General features: G+C 35.4%; 4 protein-coding genes across 4 annotated transcripts; 2 read left to right on the forward strand and 2 right to left on the reverse strand.

Moving 5' to 3' along the window:
- Positions 1 to 320: 320 nt before the first annotated feature.
- LOC105223922 (uncharacterized) lies at positions 321 to 2329 on the reverse strand. The gene has a single exon (XM_011201816.3). It carries the CDS (start codon positions 2175 to 2177, stop codon positions 510 to 512), a length of 1668 nt encoding a protein of 555 aa, XP_011200118.3. The 5' UTR covers positions 2178 to 2329; the 3' UTR covers positions 321 to 509.
- A 711-nt stretch (positions 2330 to 3040) lies between these two features.
- Positions 3041 to 10320, forward strand: LOC105223889 (UDP-N-acetylglucosamine--dolichyl-phosphate N-acetylglucosaminephosphotransferase). Its single transcript, XM_011201773.4, has 5 exons — positions 3041 to 3349; positions 3412 to 3553; positions 3645 to 3858; positions 3919 to 4153; positions 9633 to 10320. The coding sequence occupies exons 1-5, from the start codon at positions 3204 to 3206 to the stop codon at positions 10120 to 10122; spliced, it is 1227 nt and encodes a 408-aa protein (XP_011200075.2). The 5' UTR covers positions 3041 to 3203; the 3' UTR covers positions 10123 to 10320.
- LOC105223888 (beta-1,4-mannosyl-glycoprotein 4-beta-N-acetylglucosaminyltransferase) lies at positions 4673 to 8866 on the reverse strand. The gene has a single exon (XM_011201772.4). It carries the CDS (start codon positions 8385 to 8387, stop codon positions 6717 to 6719), a length of 1671 nt encoding a protein of 556 aa, XP_011200074.2. The 5' UTR covers positions 8388 to 8866; the 3' UTR covers positions 4673 to 6716.
- A 130-nt stretch (positions 10321 to 10450) lies between the features above and the next one.
- LOC105223890 (radial spoke head 1 homolog) lies at positions 10451 to 12350 on the forward strand. The gene is made up of 3 exons (XM_011201774.4): positions 10451 to 10861; positions 10919 to 11084; positions 11159 to 12350. The coding sequence occupies exons 1-3, from the start codon at positions 10787 to 10789 to the stop codon at positions 11938 to 11940; spliced, it is 1023 nt and encodes a 340-aa protein (XP_011200076.2). The 5' UTR covers positions 10451 to 10786; the 3' UTR covers positions 11941 to 12350.
- Positions 12351 to 12449: the final 99 nt, after the last annotated feature.

Here is a 12449-nt window from a genome sequence, read left to right on the forward strand (position 1 = left end):
TGTAAAAAAATCATTTCTGGCCACTACCAAGTGAATGGAACTCAGAAAAATTTTTCCCTTGCGTGAACTTTTATACATGACTCCATTCTCCTATACTATATACGACTAGCGACGATAGAGCTTGGGTTGTAGTTACTTAGGCAGTTAACAGTGAATGAGATCAACAAGAATTATTTCCCGAAATTATTTAATGTTGGTTTTAGTGATAGAGGAGTTAGAAATATCGGTAGAACCGGATTGATTTCTTTTGCGATAAGCTATCCAGAAATTTTCTTTATGAGCGACCACAAAACCCAACTTAAGGTGGAAAGACAAAAATTTTATGAAATGAAGCATTTATTAGTTTCTGTTAGGAGTGTCTCTTATACAGGCGCGGTGCTTGCTGGAATTTTTATTCATACAATGGTTTATACAATTTTAGTTGGCTTAATTCAAAATATTTTTTCATAGTTTTTGATTACTTGATTTATATAAACTACTCTATATGTTTAATTTAATGTCATTTTATATTATGCATTTTGTATAAGAGTTTGTCTACGTGAACGTGAACGACTTAAACGACATTGATAGGCGTTATGCAAACGGTATTGAAGTTCGGGTTGACCAACCTTTTCAGACACCCAGACCTTTAGCTGTTCAAGGGGCATGAGTTTAATGTTCCATGCTTCGTCCACATTTCTGGCATCGCCCTCGGCACATTCAGCGCATTGTGTAGCCGGTACTATCTGATCAAGTTCCGTCGGCGCCTCAATTACTTTATATAGATCTCTCACAAGATATACCGTGGTAAAGACACCACGATTCTTTTGCCGCTCGATTGCGTATATTGCACAAACTAACGATTGTATACGTTTCTCAATTAATTTCATTTGTTCGCGCATAGTCTTAATGTTAATCTCCTTGTGATCTTCGAAATCGTCTGCCAACACCGATGTATCTACAAGTGTTTGATCACGTATCAATTGCAATCCTTCGAACAATTTTTTAATGCGTTCATCCTGTGAGGCGGCCTTTTTTTTGAGACTAGCATTATTCGAACGCTTTGTCTTCAGCACATTTTTCAATTTCTCGATCGTCTCGGCTTGGGTTCTTAGCACACTTCGATTGCCAATCTTTAGGTCCTGCAGTTCACCGAAAAGACGCGCCACCGAATTGTTCAATAGTGTTATACGATAGCTGATTTCATTGGAGTGATTAGAGAAGGAATAATAAAGGCTTTCCTGTTCTTGGAATTTGTCAATGACATGTTTAATGTCTGACGCTTTGGTGTAGTTTAGAATTTTCTTTAAAATCTTGTTGTAGAGGTTAAGTTTCTTTATATATTTTTGTCGACAAATTTCACGGCGTTTAATTTCCTTGTATGGTATGGCAGTAAGGGATCGTTTTACAAATTTCTTCTCTTGGAATTCCATCATTTTTTCGTTTGCAGTTTTAATACGTTTAAGCGTTTCCATTTCAACCTTTCGCTTCTCCAAATCATGCATAAAGTTTTTACTTTGATTATCTAATTTCTCATACATATCGATACCGATTTCAATTTGGTCTAGTGCAAAATCAATGAGGTCCGTAAGGTATTTATTTTCGCTGGTCAATCGTTGTATGTATTTTGTGTAAAATGAATAATATTGCCTACGATCGTTTATCAGTTCACAAATATTTAGACGAAGCTTCTCACTTAACGCGGTTAGCTTACATTCCATCTGGATCTGATTTTCATATTGATCCTCTAAGAGTCGCAGCGACCGTTTGGCAATTTCTAACTCCTTTCGACTCTTTTGGAATTGTATCATATTCATATGACAGATATCCTTATTCATTACACCCAATTTACGATCCAGATTGTGTATATATAACTTCATTTTTCGAACTTCCTCATTGAGTGTTACATTACAGTCAATGAAGCATTTGATAGAAGTAAGGGCTTGACCATTTTTGACCTCATGGCACTTTCCTGACGCGGTCCAAATCTTTGTTTTTAGCAAATCCTTCTCGGCTTTCATTCTGTTGCACCCATGTTTATAGGCCTCAATCTGAAGATGGTTGTTTCTTACATTAGGCAATCGCGCCTCTAAGGCCTTTCTATATTGGCGTTGTCGGGCTTGAAGCTCTGAATTTGAATGCTTACAAAGCTTTAAAAATCGACTTGCATCGAAGTCTTTTATAGATTTTGTGCTCATAATTATATTTGGTATTGGTTGGTATAGTAGTATAGGAATTCACGAATTTAGAATTAAATGCAGAACTCGTTTTATTATTTATTGAATATTTTCTAAATTTCGTGAAAAAGTTTTAATAGATGTAATGGGTATTCAATTTGAAATGATATTATTTTCAAACCTACGTGAATTATATTATAGAAAACAGTAGGCATTATGTTCGATTACAGTCATGTTTCCGGAATCATGGTTACAGTGCAAACTCTTTGAGGTTAAAATGAATGTAAAATAACAAAAATGTCCATCTTCGACTAAAACGTTAGCACTGTTGCTTCTGGAAAGAAAAGAATATGTGTAAAATTTCATAACAAGAGCTCAAAAACTGAGGGTCGTACAGACAGACTAATTCGGGATTTCTTTCTTCGGGGTATTACAAACTTCGTGGCAAACTTGATATACCCTGTTCAGGGTACAAGTATGATCTTTGTTTCTCGCTTTGAAGCCAAAGTACTAATATAGTTGAGTTTTTTTTATTTTATTGAAGCCGGAAGTCCCACCGGAAGCCAAAGACACTTTATTTTTCAAATTTTTGCGTATATGACGATGTTCACAAGAATAGTCTTTTGTCCCAAAGCTGCTCCGTAATTCGTCATCCGTTTTCATTTTGAATTTCTTTTGGTTGCAAAAGCGTTCGGTTTCATATGAATATTTATATTATTTTCGGTAAGTTGAATTTTATTATTTATTTCTTGTATGTAATATACAGTTATATCTACTTATAAAATTATCAAAATCTCTATTCTTCGTTAAAAACTAAATCGATTAATTTTTTACTCTACCCTGGTTATCGATTGCGATTGCAGTTGTTTAGCACAGCTGATTTTGACAGATTTTTTTATCAGTGAACGATTTGAAAATTTGGTGGCAAATCCACGTATATATTAAGGGAGGGTTTAATTAAATTAGATGAAATTCAAAAACATTAGCAATATTTAAAACCCTAAATATACTTCTGCAATTTAAAACCATAGTCGTAGATGATTTAAAATGAGTGGATTTACGATAGCTATAAGTGCTCTAATCGCCGCTTGCGCTTATCTTTCAACCATTCGAATGATCCCGAGGTTCAAAGATATGTTTATTAAAGCCGGCTTGTATGGCAAAGACCTTTGTAAGCGCGAACAACCACAAATGTAAGTATACAACTGTGATTTTTTAAACTGCGTTAAAGAAACCAATATGATTATTCATTTAGACCAGAATCATTCGGGGTATTAATTGGATGCGCTTTTCTAGTGGCTATGTTTCTTTTTATACCAATTCCATTTACATTCGAAGAGGCTGCATTGCTTGACGTCAAGACCGGCGCGAAACCTGCAACTTTTCCACATGAAGAGGTAATCAAACAAAAAAAAGCTCCTTTTGCCAGATGTGTATGAATGCTTGTGAATATTCAAGTCACATAAACCTTTAATTATTGGTTAACAGTTTGCAGAGATGATTGCAGCACTCTTGTCTATTTGTTGCATGATTCTGCTTGGCTTCGCTGATGATGTTTTAGACTTGCGTTGGCGTCACAAGTTACTTCTACCAACAATGGGCACATTGCCCTTATTAATGGTCTACTATGTGAATTTTAACATTACAACAGTAATAATGCCAAAGTTTGCTAGACCGCTGTTGGGCTATTCGTTGGATATTGGTAAAATAATGTTTGAATAAACTGAAATACCAGCTATACCTATGTATGTATGATTTTCAGGCATTTTCTATTACATCTATATGGGTATGCTTGCCGTTTTTTGCACAAATGCAATAAATATCTTAGCTGGAATTAACGGCCTAGAAGTTGGTCAATCTATTGTGATTAGCGCATCCGTTTTATGCTTCAACATCATTGAATTGGCGCTTGGGCACCAAGTGGATTGTCATAAGTTCTCGATTTATCTAATGCTTCCCTTTTTAGCGGTTTCGCTTGCGCTTTGGAAGTATAATAAGTGAGTACACTTTAGTAGAATATATTGTTATATGTTATTTTATACGTTTTCTTTATGATTTTCCAAAACTTGCTTTTTTGCAAACTGAACGATCAGAAGGAAGTGTTTGTATATATAACTTTTATATTTAATGAGTTAGCTTAACGAATTTGGCACGAATTTGGCATAGATTATTGTCCAAGATAACTGTGCTATCTTCGAAGAAATTGTTAAGATCGAATAAATATATCATATAGCTGCCATACAAACTGATCGATCAGAATGAAGTTCTTGTAGGGAAAACTTTTTTATTTGTCTAATGCAATTCCACTATAGACAAATAAACTTTTCAGATCTGATCACTATGACATATAGTGGCTATCATACCTGACTGAACAAAATCAAAATAAAGATCTTTTTATACCATTTCATGATACAAAAAAAAAGGTTTCACGTTTTTTATTGTTTCCTTTTTAACTTGTGCCTAACATCCTCAACTAAAATTGCAAGCTGACAAAAATGTGTTATACGGAAGCCACATTAAGTGAAGCATGTTTTATTTATCGAATTTTTTCTTAACTTAGGTACATACATACATTATTATTAACCATGATAATACATTTTGAATTTTAATTTTATGATTTTAATGGATTTATGTCAAATGCAAATATGCATTTGTTTGAAATTAATTACTGGAGTTATAAATGGTGTTAAAAATTAACAAATGCTTTTGTATGAGATATAATTGGCTATGAAATTATAAATATAAATCTTTTGGGATGTACAAAAAATTCAGCTGAAGAATGCTAACAATGCTTGAATTTCCATAAACATATTTAATAACTAAAAAAATAATCATTTTAGTTTCGAATCTCAATAACTTTATCACAGCATTTTATATAAAATTTGAATCGTCAATAATTATAATTGATTGTTAATAAGCTATGCGTGATCTACCACATTCGTAGATATAATAATCTGTATTCTCAGTTTTGATAATTATAAGAAAATGGGTATAGTACATAATCCATAGCATAGTACATTATTTATATATTTATTTATTTTACTTAACAAAGGTCATCGTTGATATGTGTTTAATGCAACATTAATAATACTAGTGCATATACCAATCAAAGTCATCAGTAATGTATGTTTATAAATTCAATTTTGAGAGCTCTGCAGATTCATATTGTTTTGTGTTTTTGTTTGATAAACACACGATTTGAATAAAAAAAAATATCGACGCAACGACTATTTGCATTTTCTTAAAGAAATTGTTTCCAAACAGCCTAGTTATTATATTATATCCAATTAAGTTTTATTTTAAATGCAAATTATAGACTATTTTGGGAATAGAATAATTTCGATTTAAACTTATTAGGCACAAAAGTTGAATAACTTCTTTTGAATACATATAACGGGTGATTTTTTTGAGGTTAGGATTTTCATGCATTAGTATTTGACAGATCACGTGGGATTTCAGACATGGTGTCAAAGAGAAAGATGCTCAGTATGCCTTAACATTTCATCATGAATAGACTTACTAACGAGCAACGCTTGCAAATCATTGAATTTTATTACCAAAATCAGTGTTCGGTTCGAAATGTGTTTCGCGCTTTAATTTTGCTCAGCGATGAGGCTCATTTCTGGTTGAATGGCTACGTAAATAAGCAAAATTGCCGCATTTGGGGTGAAGAGCAACCAGAAGCCGTTCAAGAACTGCCCATGCATCCCGAAAAATGCACTGTTTGGTGTGGTTTGTACGCTGGTGGAATCATTGGACCGTATTTTTTCAAAGATGCTGTTGGACGCAACGTTACGGTGAATGGCGATCGCTATCGTTCGATGCTAACAAACTTTTTGTTGCCAAAAATGGAAGAACTGAACTTGGTTGACATGTGGTTTCAACAAGATGGCGCTACATGCCACACAGCTCGCGATTCTATGGCCATTTTGAGGGAAAACTTCGGACAACAATTCATCTCAAGAAATGGACCCGTAAGTTGGCCACCAAGATCATGCGATTTAACGCCTTTAGACTATTTTTTGTGGGGCTACGTCAAGTCTAAAGTCTACAGAAATAAGCCAGCAACTATTCCAGCTTTGGAAGACAACATTTCCGAAGAAATTCGGGCTATTCCAGCCGAAATGCTCGAAAAAGTTGCCCAAAATTGGACTTTCCGAATGGACCACCTAAGACGCAGCCGCGGTCAACATTTAAATGAAATTATCTTCAAAAAGTAAATGTCATGAACCAATCTAACGTTTCAAATAAAGAACCGATGAGATTTTGCAAATTTTATGCGTTTTTTTTTTTAAAAAAGTTATCAAGCTCTTAAAAAATCACCCTTTACATATATGTATGTATAGCTGAAATGATGATTACGCTAGTAAAGAACTTTCGCAATCCATTACACTCCAATCTATGTTTGGCAAGTAACTAATGATGTTTTCACATTTGTTTGCATCTTCACATTTTCTTTAAATTTTCAAACTATTACTCAATTAAACATATTTTAAATGTCTCACAATTTGGAGCAGTTAGTACACGCCAAGGCAAGAATATTGCGACATTTCTCGCTTTTTAGTAGTTTCCTGCTTCGTATTCAATATCATCATCAAATGACTCGAATAAATTAACTAATAGATTTCCATATTTTGAATTATCTGTTTCTGCCAATGCTGGTGCATAGTATTTATCCGAATACCGACGATTACGCAGAAGTTGCATTTTCCCGTCAACGTAAATACCGGTTGCAATAAGTTTTTGCAAATAGGCCGCATCAATATTGTGGTTACGTACCGTATCCGCAAATTGAACTTGTGTCAAGGAACTAGTTTCAGCGTGTAATTCGGCGACAATTTCTTCTGGCTGCTGGCAGTATTTGCAAAACCATCCACCAAAGTGATTTAAATCGCCGATGACAAAAGGTGCTGGGTGATTACTTGCTGTAAGGCTTATTTCAAATATCTTTGTTGGATCACTTTCATCGCCATTTAGTTGGCTTGGGTTGTCCATATGGACAAAGGAACTTACAAGACCATTAAGATAGGTTTGTTTTGGATGTTGCCAATAAAAACCATAGACGACATACTTCAGTCGAAAAAGTACATTACGTACATCTTTTGCATAATATTTAAGAAATTGCAGTGCTTCCGGTGATGGTAACACACGATCGTCTGTATATAGTAGCAGATCGCTTGGTTTTAGTGGTAATAGTTTGATTTGGTTCTGCTGCAGCTGTTGATGGAAATGTGCATAGGCCTGTTTGATGGTACAATTTTCTTTTTTATTTACCGTATACTCTTTGTCACATAGGTAAATCATATATTTATTAGTTGGAAGCGTTTCTCTTAACCAGTGTTGAATTGTTTTGTAATCCTTTCGTGCTGGCTTTATATATATTACGAAGTAATCAACTACATCGGCGAGCATACTTATTTGTAAATCCAATAAATCCAAATTAAAAAAATTTCCTTCCAACAAGTGTACTAATCGATTGGGACTCCGCGTCTTAGTTGGCTCTTGTAGTTGAAAATGTGATTTTGACGTTAACAACGCACGCCACATAACCTCTGGTTGACCACAATCACGCCCATGCCAACCAGCTCTGCACTTGCATTGTGTGTTCTCTTCCTCCCAAGAAAGTACAATATCCTGTGCAGCTTCATCATTCGATATTTGCGATTGTTCGTCAATACTTCCTTTACGGAAGCACCACAATACATCGTTGTCCAATTCAGGCAAAAACCCGCTTCTATTTCTATATTCTATGGTTTTATTCAGTCTGTTCAGTTTGAGATAAAAGTCTTTTCTAAAATTGCTTTCTTTCCCTGATTGACTATTTTCGATCACAGCTTGCGATACTTCCTGCTTTGATGCCACTTTTCTGTCCGCAGTATCGGTTAAACTAATGTTTACGGAATTGGTTATAAAATTAACACGTCTCATGCCCAGCAATGCTCCTCTGCGTGGCTTATTAACTAAGTTATTGGTATTTATAGAGTAGTCTTTGGTGTCACCAGTTACTTCATTTAAGCTGGTATTGAGGCCATCGCCTAGCTGCAACAACCACAGGCACGAAATGAAACATATTTGGGCAAGTACCAATAAAGTGAGAAGTAGTTTTTTAGTTAAAGTTGTCTTGCCTCCGGTTGTAGTTGAACTTGCAACATCTGGCATTTCAATGTCTGAGTACGGATGCTGGTTGTTCGCGAGGCGAGTTGTGGCATTTGCTCCGTTGCGTTGAAACATTTGTCATTTGTGATACATATATAATGCAATAGATATCACAAAATATTCACTCTACATAATATGATCTAATTTTGCCTAATGAGTTTCCAATTTTTTAAGTTAATTTGCATTTATTTTTCTCTGCAACATTTTCTGCGAAAACACACCCAAGAAAATCTTCCACTTCTTGACTGCAAAAGGAATACGAATAAGATGACGATAAACCAATCAGCTGTTGTCGTCTGTCGGCCTGTTCTTCAGCAGCTGACAATGGGGGTTTCAAAAAGTTTTTCTCTTTTTTGTTTTGTTACGTTTTTCCATTCATTTATCAGAGAACGTTGTATTCAAGGGTAAATGGTAAATAGAATATGAAAAGGAAACAGAGTAAAACGACCATAGTTGTAAACAAACCATTGGAAATAATTTATTATGAAAAAAAAGAACAAAGTGTAATTTCTAACTATGATTCCATTATACAGTTCAACGAGCGAGGCTGCAAAATCTTTATATTTGATGTAAATTTCAAATACTCGAAGAAAATACTTTGGAAAGGGTCTGTCTAAGAATTGATTACAGTGTATATACTTGTATGTAAATACGTGTGATAGGTTGGTTATTGGGGCAGCTGGTCAACTTATGCAAATTGATTTCCATTGGAGTCAGAGAGATACAGAGCAACCCTGCTGCAAGGAATAGCCGTAGAGGCTAATGTCGCAGTAGTGTGTTGTCGGCATGGGGCCACGTAACTCATGGTTCACTCCCGGTCTTACAAGTTCTTAAGATGGCATGTGTACAATCGAGGTGGAGTTTGGATGGAGCCTTTTAGCGCCGACGCAAGAAAATTTCCTTCGAGTGGGGTTGAACTCAATTCCTTCACGAGTCAGGGAGATACAGAGCAACCCTGCTGCAAGGAGTAGAGATCGGATTAGATTGTCAAAAAACAGCCCTTGGCCGGATAAAATCCTGTTCAATTTCGGTAACGTAGAACATACTGTCGTGGTCATTGTAGTAAAGTTATTGTTCATACTCCACCCCGATTACCTAGATAGATAATGCAGAAGGTCTCTTCATTGTAGGAAATTTAATTCTTCTTATTAAATACTACTGATTGGCTAAAGCTCAAATTGGAGCTACTATATATTTTGATTTAAAGTTGTCCAAAAGTAGTCCTAATATGACTACATCTTGTATAATGGAAATATTAATTTACAAAATGCTGGTACAATTTCAAAGTTTTTTTCTGATAATTTTTTACCTCAATTCCAGATATCCGTCACAAGTGTTTGTCGGCGATACATATTGCTATTTTGCTGGTATGACCTTTGCTGTCGTCGGAATATTGGGACATTTTAGCAAAACTCTCTTACTCTTCTTCATGCCGCAAATTTTAAACTTTTTGTACTCGGTACCGCAGCTATTTCACTTCGTGCCATGCCCCCGACATCGATTGCCTAAATATGATGCTAGTACAGATCTACTACATATAAGTACGACGGAATTTCACCCGGAGAAATTGAACAAGCTGGGATTGTTAATGGTACTTGTGCTGAAAAAGTTGAAACTAATATCATGGCAGCAACAAAGTGATGGCCGAGTGATTACCAATAATTTTACGCTCATTAATCTGGTTTTGGTTGTATTTGGACCCGTACACGAGAAGGTTGTTACTCAATTTTTGATGGGCCTACAGGTAATCTGTACCTTATGTGCAATGGTTATACGATATCCTCTGGCTAGCTACTTTTATGATACCTAACTTATAAGAAGTATTCCTAATTTTGTACGTAAGCGTACATATGTATGGTACTTGACTAGGTATTTTGTCAGACGATTTGTTTTTTTTGCTGAGACCAAAAATTTAAATAAGTATATAATATAAGAAGTCTGATTGTAAAACTCTAAAACTAGTATAAGTTAATTTCAAAGTGCAAATAAAGAAACGGAAAAAAATAAATTTGTATATTTCTTACGCCGAACCAAACAGAAGCATTTGGACTAAGTTGTGAAATACGTGAAATCGGATGATAACTCCTATCGTATCGGGTAAAATCGGATGAATACTAACCTCCATATGTTTATTATAACGTTCTTCAATATGTATACTCGTACAATAGGACGAGCAATCTGTGCGGTATCTTAATGTAACTCAGATAGCACCTTTTTCTGGTAAGAATATTGAGTAGTGCCTTTCCTTACTTGTTTTTAATAATCTTAACTACTAGAAAATCCAAAAATATTTACACTCTTGACATTTGAGACTTTCCTTAAATATTTTGTACACCATTTTCAAAAATCATTCTATTTTCTTATGCTTTGTTTTACTTTAATAGAATTTCTTCAACGAAACTTCATTTCTGCAGTTTTACGCACCGATTGTGCGTAAATTCATTGAAGACTGAAGAGTTTTATCCCGTTTTGCAATGAGTATGTCGGACATATCGACAGAATCTGAGCTAACCGTAGCCGAAGAGGAAGAAGATCGCATAAATATCGGAGTGAGTAAAGAAAGATATGTGAAATAAACACATTATGGTCCTTATGTGATTACATAGCTCTATATTGGTGGTCGCAATGCTGCTGGCCAACGCCATGGACGTGGATGGGCCATACTTCCTAATGGGGATCAATATGATGGACAATATCGTCAGGGCAGGCGTCATGGCATCGGTTTGTACGTATTTAAGGATGGGTCACGTTATTACGGCTGCTATCGTTGCGGTAAGTAAATTGAAGTGAATATTATTTGAAACGGTCAAATCGATTTTTTAAATTCAAATACATCTTTGCATTAGGACATCGTTCCGGTCGAGGTATTTTCATCTATCCCGACGGTAGTATGTATGAGGGCTGTTGGCGCAAGAATATTAAACATGGCAAAGGACGCTATAAGTACGTTAACAATGATTGCTACATGGGCAACTGGTACCGCGGTCTGAGGCACGGCGTCGGTGTCTATTGCTTCAAGTCCGAACAGTGCGGGGAGCTACGTTTCAAAGGCACATGGCGTATGGGTGTTCGTGTGGGACCATTCCAAATATTTTATGGTGACGAAGATCGTTCAACTATTCTACATGGAACCTGGGACAATGAGTACCCACAAGGTCCAGCTGTGTTCACCTTTGATCAACGTTACATGCTGATGGGGTTCTTTCAAACACCTGGTATGACGTATAAAGTTAAGAAAAGTGAGGGCGACACTGAAGAGTTCGGTGGCGAAGTCGAAACCGAGCGTAATGAAAATGGGGTGTACGTCGATGTATTACCATCACAGTGGTTTGCTCAAGATATTTGCTGTTATGATTATGCTCAATTGCCACAAGAGCCTGTACCATTGCCTTTGTCCGATTCTGAGGTGTCTGTGTGCTCTTTAAGTACAGTGCCGACAGAGTTGACGCTACAGCGTAGCATTTTATATGTTGGCGAAGCAGAAGAAGAAGGAGAGGGTGAGTGCGTGGAGTGCATACCCTGTGAGGGTGTTAGTGAGAGTGAAATCGAAACGGAAAGTGAGCGTATCTGCAGTCAGCAAGCTGATCCCTGTGCTATCGAAATCATTAGTGAGCCAAAAGAATGTTAATTTTCAAATATTCACTAATATTTCCTGTGATATTTTTTTGAGTACTTTACAATTGGTTTTGTCAATTATTTTAGACCTAATGTAACGCTAAAAATAATTGCAAATTGAATTTGATGGAATTACATGCGTATGTACTTACAGAAGTATGCTGTAAAAAATATTGTTACGATTGTTTTTTATACCCTGAACAATTGATATTGTTAAATTAAATGTTAAATTACAACACGGTAAAATTGAAAATTTAATTTTTTAATCGAGATGTTGGGGTTGAATTTTGAATTTGTATTTTTTAATTCCGATTTGTAAATTATTCATTCAAATTCATTCCTATTGGAAAGTCCGGTATAACATTATTCCGGTTTATGGATTAAAAAATTCAAAATAAATTCTTTATCCGGTTTTTAAGTTAATAATTTTTTTCATCCGATATTTTGATTTCAATATTGTTTTCAATCCGGTATTTGTGATTAAATTTTTTTTCACTGCATTTGAGATTCCAAAATAATTCA

This window comes from Bactrocera dorsalis, chromosome 1 (genome assembly GCF_023373825.1).
Source record: "Bactrocera dorsalis isolate Fly_Bdor chromosome 1, ASM2337382v1, whole genome shotgun sequence".
NCBI classification, from domain to species: Eukaryota; Metazoa; Arthropoda; class Insecta; order Diptera; family Tephritidae; genus Bactrocera; species Bactrocera dorsalis.